The following is a 22,656-nucleotide window of genomic DNA, read 5'->3' as shown; positions in this document are numbered from 1 at the left end:
TATTTGATTTATTCATCTTCAGAGTTGTGGGCAGATGCAGCAACAGGGTTTGTGACAGATATGTTGCCACAGATCAATGTATGAAAGCTGAATTAAATCCAGGCTGACAGCTATTGCAAAGTCTTGATTCACACCAATTTTAGTGGGTCAAACATTAAAAAGTGCCTTTTTAATGCTATATTCCACAGCAATTCATCAATGCACTGTATCTAGAAAAATCTGTAGTAAGCAGCTAGTGAATTATGCAGGTTATGTGGGCTGATTTTGCAGGAAGGACATTTTTCGCTTACCGTTCTTGGGTTGCGGATGAATATCTTTGATCTTCCAAATGAAAACTCTTCTTCAGGGATTTCCAATTCATTAAACAGTACCTCTACTCCAGCCCTAATAAGAAGTAAATGAGCTTAACAAACATGACCCCCAGCTCTAAAACTTTTTAGTTTACATATTCACAGATTAATTTATGGAAAACATATGAAAGCTTATTTTAAATTCTTAAATAGTGCTTGACATAAGAAGATTGAAAATCTAACTCATTTACTCACTGGTTATTTAGCTAAAGGCAAGAATAACCACTGTAAAGATTCAGAATAGTTTGGTGAAAAGAGAGTAATTTTCATTTATCAGCAGCCGCAATGGCCTATTTTTCCTCTTGCATATATAATGAATTTACTTTAAAAAAAAGAAAGAAAAAAGGAAGGGCTCACATGCTAACATGAAAATGTGAAACAAAGACTGATGAGTTTGACAAATGCTAATGTTCCACCCTCTACCAACTGCATTTATAAATGTCAATGAAAGAGAAGGGAGGGGAATTGCACAGAATGCTGTGAGGATTGTACCACTGCTGTCGTTACCAATATTGCATTTCCACTGTTACACTGATAGCCTAAAGATTTAAATTTTAGCTAAAGATATTAATCTATTCTGAAATATTGGTGGCCATGTGTAAGAATAATTAAAGGAAGCTCATTTGTCTACGCAAGGCGTCACCTGTAAAAATACATGTGAACACTACGCAATTTAAAATTACATATTTAATACAACTGATTTGCAAGAGGTATTATCTCATAGCTGTTCACCAATCCTTACGTAAAATTATTCTTGAAAGGGCAGAGGAAGATTGCACGGCCATCTTCAAAGAAATGGGTTTTCCTACACTGAAAGTTGGCTATTAAAGATAAGCGCCCTTCTGATCATGCCACACCTCCTTGGCATTTTGATTCCACTCCATTATCTCTCTCTCCCCCTCCTCCTTTCTTTCAGGCCCGAATCAGTATAGAGGCTGAAATATACCCTAAAATGACATGCCCTCCTTGCTCACATTCAAAATGTTTTCCATTAGTAGCACAGTTAATGATTAAAATCCTCTCCTTTGCCACGAAACTGTAATTTTTACCCTACTGGAAAGTATACATTTCCCAGTGAATAAACTAATCCAAAATCTGGAACAAAACTCTAAGGAAAATGCAAAACATTTGAGCCACACTGGCTTTTTAAGTTTATTTTTTAAATTTTTGCAAGTTCATTAAGTTACAAATAAAGAAAATAAATAAAGATGAGAACATGTGGGATATAGTAATTTCAGTCATGGAAACAGGACAGGTAAGAACAGCGATGTTGTCCTACCTGGCTGGCCCTCTCCAGTGGGGCCACGTCTGCTTACACAGCATTTTGTACCTTTCCAGGCAAGGCTCGTACGCCTGCCTGAAGGCATAACCTGCCCTCCTGACCCTGACATTCTCCAGAAGCCCAAGGTAGCGGATCTGATGGCACACCAGGGCATCATTGAAAATGTGTGCGGCCTTCTTGTCGTTGGGTTTGATGCACCTGGAGAGGGAAATGAAGAGGGACACTTGTTTGCAGCACTGTATATATCAACACCTAATACTGTGAGTTCAAACCATAGATTTCAATAGCTCATTCTAAGATATCAACATTGGGTTTATTTTTTTGTTGTTGTTGTTGTAACTTCTTCAAACATAAATTCACCAGAGCTTTGTCACGGGCTCATTTACCTAATGTAGTTAGGATTTTTTGTCTGAAGATTTTTCATCAGGGTAGCAACTGAAGCCTTGAACTGTGAACCTGCTGTCGGTGGTCTCTTTAGATTGATCTTAGCTGGGTTGCCTTCTGGGAACAGCGCTTTGATAAGAGAGTGACTGGCCTTCCACATGGCCTGGGAGAGGTCCCGGTACAGAAGATCATTATTTTTGTCAACAAATCCTTCCACCTGGTACATAACCTGAACAATACAGAAGAGTCTCATCAGATCATGCTTTGAACTGCAACCAAGAAATTGATTTCTCCTTCCTCACTATCCAAAAATAAACAAAAGGCATTTCAGCTTTCCTTTTAAATTTTACATTTGGAAGACTTTTTTGTTGGGTAAAATTTCCTTGAACACATTTCCTGGGAAAAATGCATTTTCTCACATTGCTGACAGTTCCATGTGCTGATTAATTCTGGTATCTGAAATGGAAAAAAACCCCTTCTTCACTGATAACTCCAATACACTACCAGTTGCCAATACTTCAATACACTCCTTTGTTAGCTGAAAGATTTTATCCCTTTGCTTTTGAATTGCAATCGCAAAAATACCCTTTCCCTTCAAAATACTAATGCTTCCATTATTTGCCTAACTAAAACAAGATATGAAATATCGCCTCTTGATATCGCAGCAGGCAGCAGCTATCCATGCAGCCCCCCCAGGGAACTGTTATTTTAAAGGACTTTTGCAGGGAAAACAGTCCAACGACAACAAGCATGAATGCAAAGCTCTGACCTGCAGCGGGAGACCCAGGAGGCATCCAGGGGAACTTCATGTAGATCTCGGATTGCTACTGGCTTTTATAATTTTTGAGGGTAGGGAAATTAGTTTGATTATTTGTGACAAGCCAGCTGGCTGGTACTACAGATTCTTCAGCTTCATGAGTTCTCAGTTGTATGTAGATATGTACTATGCACACAGAATATGGAGTAAAACTGACAGAGCTGTATTTCATACAGTGCTGAGTGACTGGGAACTCAAGGCGGCATTTTAGTGCGGAGCACACATTCCTGTTTCTGACAGGTGTGGTAAATGCCACTACTGCAAGGAGACCTGTTCATATGAATTCAGTAGCTTATACTTCATATAAGGAGAATCAAACTTTTGTTGTCCAGTGACGAGGTCAAAATGTTCTCAGCTGAGGATGGAAAAAACCACATTCCTCCCAAAATAGGAGGAATTTTCTGACAGCTCTACTGGGTGAGTGAATGCCAATAACAATTGAAGACCCTCCACTGTCTGCTAAGGCAGAGGGTCTTTGCAGTCCTTCACAAAGCACTGGGGTGTTTTCAATTCACTTGGAATTTGGACAAGCAAAGAAGTGTTTGAGTATTAATTCCTGATAGATTATTTACAATTACAAAATATTTGTATGGAAAACATAACTAAAGGCAATGAATGGCTGCCACAAATGCAGGAGGTATGACATTTCTAGCACTATTTTCAATGAGGAGGTTATCAACCTATTCTGAATTTTAAGATTAAGAACAAAGAATAAAAGAAAAAAAACCCAAACCAAAACACGAAGCACTGAACAGTCCCAGCAAAATGAAACACTTCCCAAATATTCATGACTTGGCAGAGTCAAACAGGAGGTATAGTTTCAACCCCTATGCTTACTTTTAATTTTAAAATAATTTGTCCTCTCTTAAATAAATTTATTACTGTGATTTTCATTAATTAAAAAAATCACACTGAATTATACATCAAAAACTCTGAGATTTGTACTTATTCATACCGCTTATGTTGTTAAAATCAAACACACATGCCAGCCCTCTGTATAGCTATCTTTTCCATCTGTTTAAACACTCAGGCTGTCAAAATAAACTCAGTTCCTTCAAATGTACAAAACTTCCACTTTCTGATCACTGTGACTAAAGCACTAAACTAGCTCAGTGACAAAGAATATAGTTTTCCAAAATACCTTACCTGTAGATGTATGCTGATTTCTATCATTCTAAACAACATTTTTATTTCCAGACTTTAGCAGCACAAGCAGTTCACCACCAAAACACATGGGACACCATTTCCTTTGCTTGATTTCAACTAGAGCATCACAATCTCTGAAAACCTTCCAGCCCAAATCCCAAATCTTAGACTTAAAATGGAAAAGATTAAGACAGTTGTGGACTTTTTGATCAACTACTGACTCAAGCTGTTCTCCTCCACCACTGTAAAATCATTTAAGAGATGAAGAGCCTTCTGCCTGTACCAAACCCAGGCTTCACAGAGGTACAACACCCTCCAAACACCATGTACTCCCCGCTTCACCAGGTACCTTGCCAGCGTAATGCTGAATCCTGAAGCAGCTGTGAGGCAAGGAGGTATCGTTGAGGAACCGCGAGCACTTGCTCATCCTGCTCTCAAAATGCTGGTGAGTGGCACAGACTTGGTTCAGTTTTTCTAAAAAGGTGTCATCAGTAACAGTTCCCGGTCTCAGGCATTCCTCATCTAGCATGGCCAAGATTCCAGTTTGGTTCTAGGTTACAGACAAGAGTTTAAGTGTTTGCTTCCATCCCATTTCCATCAAGGCATAAAAAGGAGACCAACCTCTCCTGTTTGACTTTCTCTACCCAGGAAAACATCCTTCAGACCATCTCAAAGTTTGGCTCTTTGCCCAATCCTCATTTCCAACAGATTATCATCATCTGTGTTTCTGAAGGTCTGCTGTTGAGATCTGAATCTTGAACTTTATGTTGGAATTTTGCATCATTTACTCAGACTGTAGGAACTCCAACTTAACCAGAAGTAGCCAGTGTATGCATTAAACCAGCACACATTTTATGTTAACAGTTTAAAAACTGTTCTTTTCTAATTGTTAAGGAGTTTTATCTTTCTTGCTGCACTAAGTCCATAAGAAGTCACCTTAGTAGATACAAGTACTTTATGTATTTAAAGAACTCAGTAGCAAGTTGTTGAGGTTTCTAGTTTCTGTATAAGAAGAGATATTATTTAAGATGCGCACATGCTATCTATTGAAAACAACATCAAATGTAAACATTTAAGAGTTGTTTAGTGGTTGGGGTTTTTTTGCATAGGTGCTGTTGAACATTTCTAACCAGGTAACATACAGTCCTATCAGAAATCTTTTAAGTCAAATAAACTTTTACCATACGAAATAAGATGACTAATACGACGAGTGGCTTGTTTTATGAAGTCAAAGTGCATGAGGATGCGTACAGACTTTACAGCTCAATTCAATATGTGCATTAAAACATCATTCAGAAACATTATTGAATATAACTTACGTTTTCTATTAGGTCACAAATTATAGCATTGTTGAAATACTCAATATGAGTCCATTCAATCCCCTATTAGAAAAAAAAAAAAGAACAAATACATGAGTAGGGAAACAAACAAGGGAGCTTTTCCTCCAGGCAACCAAAATTACATTCCAGCTAACTAAGATATTAAATCCAAATCCAATTCCATATGCTTACCAACATTTTATTTATTAAGAGATGAAATCATCTCCTACTAACATTATCCATGCAAAATGACTGTCCCCGAGCGGCTGCCAAACCCCGTCTCCATTCCTTTCCCCCACCCGTGTCAGCTTCCCATGCACTTCCCTGGCACCCGGCCAGGCTGCTCCCGACCCAGCTCCGCTCTGCCCACGCTCCCACTCGGTGGAAGGAAATGAGCCCATTTCTCTGCAAGCATCTGAGATCAAAATTTCTAAGCTCTCAGTTGTTAGTTGTTTGTTGTTTCTTTTTTTTTTAATTTATTTTTATTTTTAATGGGAAGAAGAAAGAGGGATAAATTTAGATGAGTCCATCTGAAAAATCCAGAGTCTGGCTGCTGTTCAGACATTCCTAATATCCTAATTTTCTCAAATTTCCAGGATGAGATGCCAATGCATCAGGAGGTAACAGGGGTAGGGCAAAGGACTGGAATAGAAAATATTAATTTCATTCTTAATTTGCATTCTGTGGAATACCTTACAGTTCAGTTTTTCCAAAGTTTTTAAAATTGCAGTAATAGTGTTTCAAAAGTTTCACCACTGAATGCAAAAAGAAAAGACACACTAAAGCTTCATATTATCCTCTGGATTATAAGGCAGGACTTTTATTCACCTTTTAAAATTGGTTACCCAGCAAAATGGTACCATCCAATTTGATTACAGACAGCATATACCTGTTTCTGCATCTGCAAGCTGGTATTTGGTCTGAACCTAATAAAATTTTAACTCGAGGTACGCTCACAGAGTAACATCAAACATCAGAGTCTGGGTCTCAAAGTGCATCTTCAAATTTACCTGTAAAGCTCATGCAGGTCCCTTCAATACCTGACAGAAAACTAGAGCCAAAACCTATTTGCAGTTTCTTTCATCTTGCATGCTATTGTTTTACCCACCCAAGTCCTTTTGAACCGGGATTAGCTGTGGCCAATGTTGGAGTGTATCCCAGATGCTACCAGAACACAGGCTCCACAGTAATGTAGTATTAGTCTTCTAATAAGTTAATCAGTCATTACTCAGAACTGCCAGTCATCGTTGGCAATGATTGAGAGCTGGGTCTGTTTTTTACATGGAGAACTCATAATGTGATAGAAAACCCAAACCAACCCTTTGCTTAATGGAACTACCACAGCATCTTACAAAATATGCCCAGTGCTAGGCCTGTAGTCAAAAAGTGACTTGGTTAAGCATTACCTCTCGGATGTATTCCTCCTGTTCTTCTTTGAGGGTCAGTTCAATGAAGATCTGCTGCAACTTCTCATTACAGTAGTTGATAATGAATTGTTCAAAGCTGTTGTCCTGCCACAGAAAACATGTTTGTATTTGCTGTTGTGTAAACACCCTGGACCTCAGCTGGAGTAAGTTACTGCAGCAGCTGCAAGTCAACAAGCTGCTTTACTAACTACTCCATACAGCTTTACAATGGGATGGTTTCAGTGCTATTTTATGGAGAATGAGATTAGTTTGGAAATTTTAAACCAAATCCTTCCCTTAGACTTTCTACATTGTGAGGGACAGATACTCTGTAGGTTTACACTCATAATGCCGCTGTCTTGATTCCCTGGGATGAGCCATAAGGAGGCCTGTGGTGTCAGGGAATAAAGAACTAAAGTTTTGCCTGCACTGATCTGTCTTCATGAGTAAAATGTACTCCCCTGCAGGTTCTGATAAATAAAATTATGAAGGTAGCATTAGCTGTTTTCCAAGCAGGATCACTGAGTAGTCTCCTATTTCACTATAGACAAAGGCCCAAGCTGCTATTCTGGTTGCAGCAGAGCCTGGGTTAAGAGATTATTGACTCCAAAGGTCAACCCACCTCCTCCCTTCCAATGAACTGCTTGTGCAATTTCCCCTTGAAATGATGGGAATTTAAAAACTGTATCAACCAGAAATCCTTTAAAAGGCTAACTCGTTAAACTGGGTTAGGGAGCAAGCACGCACGTGACCCTCTGCGGAAGGGACAGGGAATGGAGCAGACCCCAGGAGGAGGAGGGGTGAGCAGTGGGAAGGCTGCTTGGTGACTGCAGCCATGACAGCCCGCTCCATCCCAGCTGCATAGCAGAGTGCACTGCAGGGCTGTGACACTTCCAGAAGGATGCTTGTCAGCACTGAAACGATGGCTGCAGCGAGCCCCGAAATGCCAGAGGCAAAGCCCTTGTGCTCACATCAACTGAAGCTTTACTGCTAACATCACCAGGGCCATGACTGTGGCGTAAAAGCTCTGGTTCCCCACTTCATTATCTTAAATGAGTGCAGTTTGGAGGGCAGGTGCCCAGTTCTAAGGGCCAACTTAAAGCACTGCTTTCAAAGAAAAAGAAAACAGCAGCTTCACTGCGTTTAATCCAGTGCTTGAAAGAGTTGTTAATACTGAAGGATTCCATACATGTGTCTGCAGAAAGAACTGTAATCATGAGTGATTGTGGCTATCTGCTGCTGGCCTTCTCAGCTTTGTGGCTGTAGGTTTCCCACCCCCTTGTCCTTTTATTCTTTCTTAATTACTAGTCATCAATAATATTTTGGTTATTTAGGAAGCCTGAAATTTTGCAGAATAAGCCACTGTGCCTTTTTATATCAAAGAAGTCTGCTGTACGGTATTTGTGAAGCTCTAGTTATGGTGACTGAATTTTTATGACTAAGGGCAACTGCAATCATTTAAACAGTTCAAATTAAGGATCTGGTTGCTAAAATGAGATTAAGAACACACAAGCAGATTAGGAAATATCAAAGTAGCACAGATTACTTGTATCATTTTAGTTTTAGATAAAGCAAAAATCATAGCTGATCACCAAACTTTCTCAGCCACATCAAACTCTGCCCCTCACACCAACTGCAATTGTCAGAGATTGCAAAACTTGCATAGCTCTAGATGAGATTTGGCATGCATCAAAATCAGCACTGCAAACAAGTCATACTTACTGCATTCTGTTGCAAAAAGAAGTTACATAAACTGCAGTCAGTATTCATACTACTTCCGTAACAACCCAGACCATATTCATTAGCATTTACTTTGCATACAAAGTACATCAGCATTTTTATCTGACTCATATTTGTACGTCGCTGAAAATACTCGGTACTGCGCGGAAGTTGTGTGTTACTTCTTTGTAGCTGAGCACATCTTCAGGTACTACCCAAAGATTATCAAACAAACTAAGGGACTGAGACACATCAGAGTCTAACACAGAGCAGCATTCTTGCATCGTCAACGTTTCTAAATCACCACATCTCTTTTGTCTCAAAGCTGTCTATATAGCCCCCAGCAGACAAATCTCAGTAAAGGGAGAGGAGAATGGAAGAGAGATACTGGAGGAAGAACGATCAAAATTTTGACATGTTCAGATAAGCCCATCACCACAGACATACGAAAATGAAGTACAAGGACCCCAACTGACACAGAACCCCAGCACAGAGGAAGGGTAAAACACACACTGCATCCTTTGGCCCCGCACATCCATGCAGTGCAGAAAGCTTGTTTCTCCCAAAGAGAGTGTTATTTTGATTACAGAGACTGCCGGACTTTTTGCTCACATATTATTCAGTCTTAGTCTTCAAAAGAGGATGGAAACTGGACGGCAAATCCAGGTAAGCCATCCAACTAAAATGTCATTAACAATACATTAAAGTAATTGCTAGATGCTTTCCCGATTTGCTACGTATCTGTGATATTTATGGTTCGCCAAAGGAAGGCGAACCAAACCCACAGAGTTCTTCACAAATCACTCACTTTAAGCTATGAAATTCTATTTGGCACTGCCAAGCCACTGAAAATTGCTATTCCAGGAAAAAGTCATTGAAGAGCAGTACCGATTGTGGTCTTTACGTTCAATACAGAGCAAAAGGCTAACAGCTAATTACAGCAAAGAAAATGAGGAAAAATGTTTGAAATTACTGGAATACAAAACGTAACCTTTGGGGAAGAAAAAACCTCTCAGTCTCTCAAATTAAATGAAAAGTGCTGTGAAACAGAATGTCACCTGAGCGAGGCTTAAAATCATGTCAAATTTATAGATACAGACCAACTGATCACACTCAGCTCACCCTCTCCATCTTTTATCAGGTTAACAATAAATTTAGACAAGTAGAAAAAAAAATCACTGACAAAAATCAAAACCTATTTCACCATGTTTTTTACTTCACAAATAATGAGGCCTTGCTCATACAGTTTTATTCTTTACCAACCTTCAACTTACTGGGCATCAGGGTGGCATTTCAGCAGCGGCAAGTTTTTGTACTCTAAAAAATTCTGTCCATGCAAAAATACTGTGCTTAAACAAATAGGTCACAATGCTGCACTGTGAAATGATAAAAAGTTCTAGTTTTGAACTACTGCTGCTACATGATCTACAGATAGGTGCTTGAAAGTCTAAGGAAGATATTTTTTGTTCCTTAATATTTTGCCTGATTACTCATATCATGAAATCATATGAAAAAAACAGCCATGGATGTTCCTGAGCTTGTAAGGTGTTACACCAGTAAAATACTAACAGCAAACAGACTATTTTTGTCCAAAGACCCCCTCCTACCCACACATTTAGGCTAAAAGTCTCCTACTGGTCTCAGGCAGATGTGTCTCCACACGTTGATGCAGAGTGTCATTTCTTGCATTAGATTTACAAACACAAAATATTTAACCCAGGGTGTTTTCCTGTGCAAACTAGTTATCTTCTAACCTTCCCTCCCCACAGAGAATTCATATTCACTTTTGAGTACTCAGATTCCAGGGATTTCCAAAGATACTGAGGCAACTAAGATATGTACTGAAAACTGAATACTTTTCCATACAAGTAGGAATAAATTCTTCTCTTCCACCTGTCTAATAAAGTCCTAGTTTTGGCACTCCATTTCCTTGTGTCCTCTCTGCTTCACTGTTTTCCCCAAATCAAGTGTATGTTGTTGATCCAAATCTGCAGAAGTAGTTGTATCATCAGTATCACACCTATATACAAGGAGTTTCCCCCTATTTCCTCTTTCTTTATCTTTCATCACATTAGTTCTGGCTGAGTGCCACTTCAAAGATCTGCATATTGCTCAGTCCAGAACCACGCTTACAAAAAAGGCTTCAGCAACACCTTTTCAAATTCCTGATATGCACACATACAACTAATAAACTACAGGAGAAGCATTTAAAGAAAAGGCATAATTTAAACCAAACCCTAAACATTTCAAATCACAAGACTGTCTATTGAAATCAACAGAACTGATGCCATCAAAATGAACTTTTTGATCAATATTGGGAGACTGATGCTGCGGCTCAAACATATATAGACCCAGAAAGCAACTTTTTCTAATATCAATGCAGCTCCAAGCATCAGAAGTCTCTGGCAGGCAATGCCAGATAGTTCCATCAGGTCCCTAGACTACTACTGAGGCTCCTAAAGAAAAAGCCAGATGGCAAAAATAACGATGATAGAAGACCATCATAGTCGCTTCACTGAGATGAGTGGTGGTATGAATGATGAAACCAACCAGCAAATTTGATTTATATCCTACTGTGGTGTCTGGGGATAGGGATTTTTATGTATGACTATCAGAGCATACGAGTTTATGAGATGAAACTAAGAAATATAAATGCTAGTAAATGAAAACCAGCAAAATGGGGAAAATGTGTTTAAAGAAAATTTTAAGACACTATTTTTAGCCTAGAAAGTGATGTGATACATGTGATAAAGATCTTTGAATTTTTCTGAAAAGTTAATGAAGATGTTACCAATATTTCTTTTACTTTTCTGTTCACATATAAAAACATTCAAGTAATCAAACTTAAATGAAAAATATCTCATGTAAACTAGAATAAGCTCTGTGCTTTTGTCCAAATATCTCTATAGGCAAGGAACTAGAGAAGCGCATAGTTTAACTATAGGTATTGCATGCACATGTAATCAAACTGTGTTTCAGGGTACTGAATGGAAGCAAGAAATATTATATGCCAAAGCTTCAGGGATAATCCACACCCAACTTCAGCCCTTACTTATGCTACGGCCACCCTGAAATCCATCCTGTTCTCAGCTGTGGTGTCCAGGCACATGGGTCCAAACAAATTTGGAGGTAAAAAGGGCAAGAAAACTTCGGTGAACTCAGTGCACCCCATGCATGTGTGATCCATGGGGAAACCCAGGTAGAATCACTTCAACTAACTCAACCTGATAAATTACAGTCCCAGAGCAACAGGAGTTACAAACAGGCAAAAACCTACTATGTAATCATATCCACTCCTCTAAGGAGACAGAGCAGCTGCTGTAGGGCAACGCGTTCCCCTCACAAGCCAAAGCGGTGCATCTGTATCTATTTGCTGCAGCTTTTCAAACATTTCCTCTGCTGGAAACAGCCAGCCAAAGGGATTTAATTCATAAACCCGCCTTTCGCAAAATAAGCCTCTCTAAATGCTTACATTATAATGTGATTAATTAAATGGTGATTAACTTCCTTGGATGCACGTCTGCTCCTGAGTGCTCTAGCACTTAAGGAAATTATTGCTTTAACTGTATGTTAAAATCTCCACAGCACCTAGGAGCACAACCAAGGGTCCCCCTCTGTAAAGCTCCACTCTTCTGCAATGGCTGCCAGCAGATGTAGTTGACCAATTATAGTTTAAGAATTCAGTTCTCTTTCACGCTAGATTGTGCTTTACCCTATGCAAGCTGACTGAAGAGAGGGTGGGGTGTGCGCATTTGGGCACTGCCCTCCTATATGATATATTGAAGGGTATCAGAAAAGAGTTGAACAATTTTGAAAAGGAAATCTATTGCAAGGTAGTGTGTAGAAAAGGTGTCTAGAAATTACAGCCTAGGAGATTAAGGCAACTACCACAAGAACAGAAATCCATGGCTGAGTCTGAGCTGAAGTCAAGACATGAAGAAGGGGTCCCTAGAGCGTCAAAGGATGAAAAAAATATTAAATGATAAAGATAAAAGATCCTAAGAAGCCCATTTTCTCCATATGCTTTTTTTTTTCCTCTCTATTAAATCTTATTTCTAGCAAATAACTAGTCCCTTCTCCAGTAAAATCACCCTTGGGAGGAAGAAGAAGCCTCTGGGCCAGCACCAGTCTCTAAAAGCTCAGCATACTCTGCAACTGTAATTTCCTTTATCCAACAAACACAATTGAAAAAGGCAAAGCAACTACTCAGCACCTGGACCAAGCTGTACTATACGTTTACGGTAAAAGTGGAAATATCTCTGCAATTTTTTCATGCCTTAAACATCTCAGAAATGTATTTTCAGCGTTTACTCCGCCCTACTGGGATTCCTCCCTCTAAAACCAGATAATTACCACAACTATAAATGTTAATATAACAAAACTGCATTTTATCAATGTCCAGGTGACAGTTTAATCATATCATATGACCAAGCTTCTTTCCATCACCGCAAGGGACTTCTACACACAACAGACAAGCTAATTGCCATATATAAATAAAAGCACTACCAAAGTGCATCACAGACTGTGAGAAAGGGACCTGGGTAGACTGTTGGGTGGCTTGTCTCTTTTGCTGGTGGCATTTTTATTTACTGCACATATTATGCAGAATGTGATGGATGCTGTCACGTCTTTGCACGCTCTCGTGTATGAAGCAAAAAGAGTTGGTGAGATGCTGTCCCCAAAGACAAGGCGTTCACATCACCTTGGATCAACCCTGAGTAGATGCCTGAGGGCCAGAGATGGTCCCTCTCTTTCTGCAGCCTTTACTTTTGCAGCTCTCTCCCTTGTGCATCTGCACTTCTCATCAGGCTACAGCACATGGAACGAACTGCTCCGCCAAGGGACGGAACAGAAAGCATTCACACTACAAACTGTCTTCTCCAGGCCTGGCAAACTTCAAGAATAAGCCTTGTTTGGCAGCCTTAACTTTTGTAAAACTGCACTCCAAATCATTAGCTTCCTCATATGGACAACCCTACACAGTGGTGCCTGAAAATTCAGAATAGAGCCTTAAAGACAACTAGCAGAGACAGGCATTTTTATCTCTGAAGGCTAGGCAGGATGAAACGCTCACACCTGCTCCATGACATTGATTTTTACATACCTAAGCCCTCCTCTGCACAGGAAACATACACGGCAACATCGAATGTCCAAACTAAACATAATGAGTCTTCTGCTCACCTCTGTTGAAACCTGCCAGGCCCTCAGCCATCTGCTTCATACAGCCTTCATTTCTTTGCCATAAACCCCAGTCCATCCACAACCCTACCCCAACATTTAGCAGAGACGCAGAAACCACTTTTGCCCAAAAATACAGAATCAAACATGGAATAAAATGGGACCAGCCCTAAACCTACCCCAGGAGGTCTGCAATAGAGCTGGTTCTGAAATTCCCAGTGCCACCAATCACCATCCCTGCCCCATCTCAAATCACAGGCTAGACTGCAAACTGACTATGCATGCATCTTTTCAAAAATGTGGATAAACATACTTGGAGCAATTAGTGTCGGGCTTCAACCCATCGCTCGGGCTCCAGCTGCATTACACATCTAACCTGATCCTTTAGACTGCATTTTCACACTAATCCTAGTCCCTAAATCCTTGCCCATAAGCAATCCACACAGAGACACCCAAAATTTCAGTGTTTCATTTTCAAAACATTCAGTCCCAGCACACAGCTTACCACAAAGGGCATGGCAGGATTCAAAAATAAACACAGCTTTACAGCACCTATTTTGGGGTTTGTTTAGCCAAGCTTGCTGTTGACATCTGCCAAACCCACAGAGGCTGAGGATTATCGATAGATTTAAATTCCCTAATCTGAATTTTTGGACAGCCCAGTCCTTAAATCTGCTTCCTTGGATAGATTTTGGGTTTGACTGAAAAGCGGGGTTTGTCCTTGACAAAAATACTAGTGGAAACCCAAAAGAGCATATGCCAGCATTATCAATACTCCAGTATCTTTCCTTTGTTAACTGTCAAGAAACCTCCAGTCGCTTTGCAAATTAACCTCATCTTATATTAGAGAAAATTGTAGAAATTGCAGTGGACAGTAAATAATCTTTCAAAAAACAGATTAAAAAATCTCATTTATCTAAGTTTCAAATCACATGTAATAGATCAAGACTGCTATTGTCATCAGAAGGTGAAGCGTGGGATCTTTCAGAATCATAAATCTGGGTTTCTTTACTCTTTACATAATAGAAAGAGCTAGTGAAAACTAGAGTCCTGCCTGAAGATGCCAGCAGTACCATCCCAGTGTCCAGCTTTCTGAAGGTAGGCCAGGGACCAGCTCCAAAGAGATCTGTCACTTCATTGAGCCACCTGACTGCTCACAATATATTTTCATAAATATGCTCTTATGTTTAATGCAAACAGTACAACCCAGCTTCGTGACACCCTGAAGCAAGTATCAGCTTTGTTTTCCTCTTCCGAGAAGTATTATGATTTGCACATACTTTGATGTTGTGCTTCTGAAACAAGACTTACACCACCCTCCCACGTGTAATTACTCCCTGCTGGATTATTTCCATCTTCTACACAGTTTAAACAAACTCCCTGGATTTTCTAGGGGGAAGTGGGTAAGGAGCACACACTTTCTACTGATTTTTCTCCCCAGTTGCATTTCTAGTTTAAACACTATACAGATTCCAACCAAGATCTATAAATCTCTTCAAATAAACTGTCAGAATAAGATTTATGAAAACTCCCTCTCCCTGGTGTTCTCTAATCCAATTAAAAATTCCTCGACAATAGTTTTTCTTTCAAAATACCACCAGTCTAAAAATACTACCAAAAACAAACAGCAGGGAGCCACAGATTGTTAGCTAGGAATCAATACAGATTATTTAAGAGAAACAAGATGAAACGGAATATAATTCCTTGTTTAATTTCAACAGGAAAAAGATGTATAGTTTTGTTGTGGTTTTTAAAGGCTGCAAAGATTGTTCAAAGACATCCACAAAATGCCTCAAGGCAGAAGTGACACTGCCAGAGCTTTTCTTATGCTCAGTGTGTGTGTCACAACAAAATACATTTAGTTTACTCATCATAAATATTTATTTACCTATCGTGCAAAAACACAAGTTTTTCGTAATTTTTTGTTTCAGTTCGTAATTTTTTGTTTCAGTTGCCAGACATGCTAAGACATTTCTCTTTGTGTTACATTTATAGTGGTTTTGTCAGGAATAACACACTTGATTCAAATTTCAGATTACAAATTCATGAACTACTCTATTAAGCTTTAATAACAGCTCTCACATGAAATGTTTACCACCATAAAGGTCTTACCTCAAAAATTTCAAAGCCATAGATGTCCAGCACCCCCATTACCTTCTTTCTCACTTTTGTTTGTGCCTTAAAAAAACAAAACAAAAAACACTGAGGTAGTCATCTGTACATTTCATACTTGGGAATTAAGACAGCTAATGTATCTCAAAAGCAGAATGTCAAATTCTGTCAACTGTTAAGTTTGGTTTCCCAAAATGTACTTAAAACAAATATTTTCATAAGCTTAAACCCAGAGCAGACAGCGATCTGTGGATCTGTGATAGTTATTCACCTATAACAAGTGTAACTGTATAACCAGAAAAATGAAACCATCAAACACAGTTTTACTGTCTACTTTAATCAAAAAGATTTCTATTTTTGGTGGGGTTTTTTTACAGCCACAAAACAATACCTTAATGCTCTCGTTGATTCTGGTAACGAGCCAAGAGAACAGTCGACTGTATAAATTTTTGGCCAGAGCATCACGGGCGTAATAAGCCTAAACAGGAAAAAAAAAAAAGAATTATGTTATACATAATGGGCTAATCCCAAACTTTTTATGTTATGGATGTATTTTACGGGTGCTACGACCAGAATGAGACCAGCTCAGGCAGCAACGCCTCTGTCTAAGCAGGCACCCAAGCCAGACCAGGGGTGCCAGGACACTGGCAGCAGCATCAACTTGCGGGTGCACCCCTCTGCCTTCCTGGCTGCAGCCTGGCTGGAACCGCAGCCACAACCAAGACACTTCAACTCCCTTCCTGCTCATCTGGATATCCTCTAAAGACTCACATCCCCTGTCCTAATCCTAAGAAAAGGGACTTAAACAGCTGCGGTTAGGGAAACAACATTCCTGCTAGCCTGAGCTGATGGGACACAGGTAGCAATCACACTGGCTCTGCAGCGTTACAGAAACATAAAGTTACACTGGCAGCAAAACTTTTTCTGCAGCCCAGGGCATAAGACTCAAATGAAATTACACCAGCTGCTCTAAATGAAAACAGTCTGTTACAATACTTTCAACATGTATTTTGGGCAGAACTGGTTTATTTTTGCATTCTCTGCAACTTTTTGGCTTTTTCCCTATTCCCCATTTGAGATAATTCACACATTAAAACATCCAGTATATTTAAACACTTCGAAACCACCGAAGAAAACCCACACTTATTCTAGTGATGCGTTTCATTCAGCATAGCCTATTAATTGCAGGTTTTATTTGGTCATTCCTGTTTTAGTCATGGAGAATAAATTATCATTGAAAACAATTCTTTCCTGTAAAACCAGGACACCTTTTTTTTTTTTTACCTGAGCCACGTTTAGTGTTGTAGAAACTTTCTCTTGCTTGGCTTCAACAGTTCGGAAGCTGAAAGCTCTTTCCAATACAGACTGGTCTATACCCGTCAACTCGCAGATTTCCTTGAGTTCTAGCATGAAAAAGGAGAGTACAAATATAATTTCACCTTTCACATCATTGCTTTTTCTTCCTCTGAACTACTACCTTTTAAGTAGTTTAGTACCCTCCCAAAGCAGGTTATCTTCAACAGAAACATCCCCATCCACACTCTCACCCTTACTCTGCTAAGCAAAGTTGTTAAAAATACGCACAACGTTATTGATTTCTAAAGCACTTTCTATTTGGTTAGTTTTGTAAGGAAATTTTTCTTCCATTCATCGCAGACTACTTTTCACGACAAAAATAAATGAATTTTCAAAACATATCAACTGCAAAACCAGGACCAAACACATCTGACATTACAGGCAGAGACACCCTACTACAAAAGAACAAAAAGCTTCCCCTGCAGAATAACCAAGCAATTATAGAAATGCACAGCACCATTTGCCATTTCAGAAGAAAGTGTTAATAAAGTGGAAAAAAGAAAATAATCTTTTTATAAAATTTCAATCAGAGCAATTGAAATTGCACCAAATGCAACCCATATTTGCCTGTGGGTGAGTTTTGGAAATAATCTAATTTAGTTCATCTGTAAGGATACTGCATTAAGAATGACTTCAGACAAATTAGTCTTTTTTTTTTTTCCCATTACTACTCTCATCTTACCATTTTTATCTTTGATTTTACTTTCATCAAGGCCATTCACGCGAGATTCAGGCTTAAATTCAATATTGCCCAATTTCAGAACGGCTGCCACCACTTCAAAAACAGACTGTGTTTCATGATCCATAAACCCAACAATCTGCATTGCATTCTGGAAAGGGAATAAAATGATGAGACAAGAGGATATACATTTAAACAGATGATACTTGCAAAATTCCCTATTCATCTCTGTTAGCATAAACTAAAAATGTTTTGCTACAGAAAAGAATATGATGTAATTACTATGCTTAGATAAGTAAGAGTTAACAAAGATCTGGTAACTGAGCTGACATGTTAGTCCAGTCCCCTTCTTGGGCTTCAGTTTATGGCTTTCTGAAATGCAGTACTTTCTTTTTTTAGCCACTTAATTTAGTTCATAACCCAACCCAATTTTTCACAGTCAAATGACCAGGTACTGCTGTCTTCTCAGTTCATGCTGTTACTCTATAAGCCAGTAACTTTTAGAATCCAAAGCTGCGGACACTGGGTAACTCTATTCTTCTTGTCCCTGAAAGCAATCAGGCAAAACCACTACACTGAATCATCTTGAGAACCATCCCAGCCCTGTCTTCCTTTTGACTTGGTCACCATCACCTGGGTCATGAACCTCAGCCCTTGCTGTCATAGGCAGCTGCACAATATAAACCTTCCCGTAGGCTGATCAAGGGGTCTGGGCTTCCACCTGCCCCTTCTTCCTCTTTTAATTTTTGATGCCTTTTCTACATTCCCACTGGAACACTCCAGAAAGCTGATTCCTCGTATTTTCCATTGGTACCTAAGCTTGCCTGTGCAAACCAACTATACCTTTGCATGAAGACTGCATACATAGCGCTCTGAAAATGACTCTGAAAAGATGGCCTTCCCAGCCCAGCGCAAACAGCCAGGTGCAGGGCACAGGAGCTCAGCAGCAACATCGAGCCCTTTCGCTGCTTATGCCCAAGCCCTGTTACTTCTCACCCTAACTGTCCTGAAGTTGGCAGCATCATCCACTCCATTCACTTTGGCAGAATCAAGGCCCAGGTAGTTGTATCTGCTGAAGTCCCGCTCCAGTTTGAGTTTGCCTAATAAATCACATAAAAATATCATTAGTAACAGCATGCTTGTTAGTAGCTCTTTTATCCCAGAACCAGTATTGTCAAGAGCTGTCATTATTAGTAGAATTAAGTTTCCTTTAAAGATCTTTTAATTATAAACCTCCTGAGTAAGAATATCTTTACTTCAGGTATTACTAATGCCGCTACCACCAGTAATTTACAGAACAAGTCAATGTCACATTTCCAATAAAAGAAGATATGCAGGGAACAGTACATTCAACATAAAACGAAAATGGCAGAAGGGTAATGCTTACAGAGGAAGTCTTCTGATGCACCAGACAGTATCTGGTAGAAAATGTGGAAGTTTCTTTCACCTCTTGGCTGCTTAACGACACGAGACTTCTCCAGCAGATCTAAACAAACACACAATATCTCACAGGTCAGGAAAAGATTGTTGAGGCAAAACACATTAATATGAATATGATCCCCAATTGTTTTCTACTTCATTGCTTTATATTATCATCAGCAAATTACATGATAAATGGCAGGCACAAACCTTATCTCAACCCGTCTGGACGCCTATCTGTGCAATATGTGCTAAGGAGCCTGCTCTGGCAGGGGGGTTGGACCCGATGATCTCTTGAGGTCCCTTCCAACTCCTACAATTCTGTGATATCAAGCTACCACAGGTTTCTCAAATAAGCCTGGCAGATTTCTAAACACCACAGTCTATGAGTTACAAAGAAAACTCAGACCAGGGAGGCAATGTGCTCGAAAGGCATCGACTGATTCACGGTACCACCACAAAATGAAGATTTTGTGAGAACGATTGAGTGGCTGAAGTTTTGAAAAGAACTGAAATGTTATAAGACTAAGCACATCAGAGATAGGTAAATGAGAGGGGGATGTCAGATAAAGAATTCAAGCTGAATAATCATGTAGCCCTTTGTGATCCTCACATGCATCAGACTATGAAATAATTCCTAATGGGACTGACAGAAGCACCATCATAAGACATTTTAAGTGAAATAAAATACAACGCTTTGAAAGTATCACTGCACTGATGTAGCAGGAAGATTGCTTCATCCACAGCCATTAGTGTTGGGCACATTTCTAAGCCTTAAGAATAAAGGTAGGTATCTGGGCAGACTGACATACAGTACACTGCAACACTTCAGACTCTACATCATTATTTCCTATGGAGGTGACAATGCAAAGGTTGTTCAGCCTGTGGTCCACTGAAAGGCTGTGGTTCCCAGTGCACTGGGAGTGTGCAGAGGGATAAGAGAACCTCTGAACAGGTATCAGTGTCACTCGCTGGTTTTGTAAAAAAAAGTTTTTCCCTCTTTTCTCGGTTACACACGATTGCTCCACACCATTTTTCCAGATAGCAGCACCCACAGTTCCCAGTATCCAGTTTCTCTTAAGCTAATTATATTCAGTGAGATGAATTACAATCACAGAATCACAGATCAATTTGGGTGGGCAGAGACCTCAAAGCCCATCTAGTTCCCCAGCCACAGACAGGGACACCCTCTGCTAGCCCAGGCTGCCCAAAGCCCCATCCAACCTGGCCTTGATCCCTGGCAGGGATTCAGGGGCAGCCACAGTTTCTCTGGGCACCCTGTGCCAGGGCCTCACACCCTTGCAGGGAAGGATTTTTTCCTAATATCAAATCTAAATCTTCCCTCTTTTAGTTTAGCGCTGTGCCCTCTCGCCCTATCCCTTTACACCCTTGTAAACAGCTCCAACTTTCCTGCCACCCTCGTGCTGCAAAGCCCGCTCCAGGCCCACCACAGGGAGGCAGCTGGGGAGTGGATGCCAGCATGCCAGGTTGCAGCCCCCCGGGCTTCACTGGCCTCCTGGTACGCCAGGGCTTAGCCCAAGAGGGAGTGTTTGCCCTGGGGTTGGCTCCACCAACCCAGGAGCACGGAGGAACACAACAGAAGGTACTCATATTTTCACTAGCTACAGGCAGCACGCTGCGCCTGCCTTACTCACTGTAATTTCCTAAGCTTACACCCCTTCTCGTGGATCAGAAGCCAAAGAGCAAACTTCAACCCACAATGTTATATAAGCCTGAGAAGGCCCTCCTCCAAACCAGCTACAGCAAGTCAGATTCAAAAATGGAGTTCTGCTCTAATAATTAGTCAGTGACAACAGTAACAGAATTCCAACAGTATTATTAATATTCTGCTTAGCTTATAGCAGAGCAAGCTTCAAATCATTGACAGACCAGCTGAACTATGTTATTCCACAAACATGCAACTGCCCAAGAGAAGAACTGTAACCAGCGCAGCTTGTGACAGCACACACAGCTCCCACCAAGCAGAGCCTCTGAGAGGGCCAGTGAAGACTGCATGAAGACGAATACCTCCTCACCATCAAACACAATGTGTGATCCCATCAGAACTTTGTATTTGAACATACAATTGTGTTTTCATAACTCCATAACCCCACAGCCTCTGTCCTTCCACAGCGGCTCTGTTTCAGCACCAGGAAGTTTTGCACATGCCAGATGACAAGTACAGATACACCCAAACAAGTGGCTGCCCCATTCACCAGCAGCTCACATTATGCTGGGATGGAGCAGGTTAGGGAATCTCACTCTTTTTCCATTTTATTACCTTTTTTCGGTTTTGTTTTAGATGACAGATGACTAACACCTGACATTTGATGCTAAGTCAGAAAGGCACAGGTAAGAAGGCACCATTCTCACCATCACCCTAGCATGCAACCTCTCTACCTCTGACTTCACCTTGAGCTGTGGTCCAAACTCGGCATCACCCTGTACCTAACAGACACCTGATCCTCCCTCATTTTAAACTCCTAACTCCAAGGGAGAGGCCAGTTGGCCATACAAGCAAAAATATGGCCTGAGAAAGACAAGGTGAGCACCGTGCAGTTGAGAGGCACACTGGCTGTGAAGGTTCTCCAGTGAAGTGTTGGAACCAGATTTAATCCTAAAGAAACAAACAGCTTTGGCTCCTGTGGTGGCTACACACACTTCAGGAAGCGGCTGTATTTTCAAAGGATATTGAGGCAATGCAGTTTGTATATATAAATTTACTCAAATGCTGTCATAAAAGCTGAGCTTACATATCGTGGCAAAAATACTATATGTAAGCCTTCTTCTAATTACATGCATGCCTTCAGCACATCTAACAAACAGTTTCTTGAGCATATGTGAAATCAGTTAAGTTAGAAGAATAACTGTCTTAGGAGACAAGCAACAGGGCCATTCGTATGCAGTCTAGACAATTTCTGCAGTGTGTAGAAGACAATTTCCTGCTACAGATGGTGCAGGAACCTACAAGGGGACGGCGGGTACTGGACCTTGTTTTTACCAACAAGGAGGGACTCATTGGGAAAGTGAAGGTCGGGGGCAGCTTGGGACAAAGTGACCATGAAATGGTAGAGTTCAAGATCCTGAGTAGAAGAAGCAAGCCAAAACGTAGGATAGCTACCCTGAATTTTAGAAGAGCAAACTTTGATCTCTTCTGCAGCCTAATAGGAACTATTCTGTGGGCTACACTGTTAGAAGGTAAGGGAGCCTGTGGGAGCTGGGTAGCGTTTAAACAGTGCTTCTTCCAAGCCCAGGACCGGTGCATCCCTTTGAGCAAGAAATCAGGAAAGAAAGGCAGAAGACCTGTGTGGATGAGCAGGGAGCTAATGAGTGAACTCAAAGGGAAGCAGAAGGTTGATGAACTGTGGAAAAAGGGTCTGAGCACCTGGGAAGAATATAGGAATGTTGTCAGGGACTGTAGGGGTGCAACTAGGAAGGCTAAAGGCATTGAAACTGGCAAGAGACATAAAGGATAATAAAAAGGGTTTT

The 22,656-nt window shown here is 40.4% G+C and overlaps 1 protein-coding gene across 1 annotated transcript in view; it reads right to left on the bottom strand.

Annotated features, from left to right (window-relative positions):
- Positions 1–22,656, bottom strand: part of MYO1B (myosin IB) — a 109,702-nt gene that overhangs the window by 21,405 nt on the left and 65,641 nt on the right. The window contains exons 8-19 of the mRNA XM_084265741.1: positions 19,136–19,234; positions 18,745–18,848; positions 17,752–17,899; positions 16,998–17,116; positions 16,105–16,191; positions 15,714–15,779; positions 6,705–6,809; positions 5,299–5,361; positions 4,329–4,529; positions 2,019–2,245; positions 1,630–1,830; positions 291–384 (exon numbers count right to left, since the gene is read on the bottom strand). Coding sequence (XP_084121867.1) covers positions 291–384; positions 1,630–1,830; positions 2,019–2,245; positions 4,329–4,529; positions 5,299–5,361; positions 6,705–6,809; positions 15,714–15,779; positions 16,105–16,191; positions 16,998–17,116; positions 17,752–17,899; positions 18,745–18,848; positions 19,136–19,234 — 1,514 coding nt within the window. The remainder of the gene's footprint in view (positions 1–290; positions 385–1,629; positions 1,831–2,018; positions 2,246–4,328; positions 4,530–5,298; positions 5,362–6,704; positions 6,810–15,713; positions 15,780–16,104; positions 16,192–16,997; positions 17,117–17,751; positions 17,900–18,744; positions 18,849–19,135; positions 19,235–22,656) is intronic.

Source organism: Gallinula chloropus (assembly GCF_964237585.1).
Source record: "Gallinula chloropus genome assembly, chromosome: 5".
Lineage (NCBI taxonomy): Eukaryota > Metazoa > Chordata > Aves > Gruiformes > Rallidae > Gallinula > Gallinula chloropus.
The sequence above is the reverse complement of the archived record's forward strand: the minus strand, read 5'-3'. Positions and strand labels throughout refer to the sequence as shown.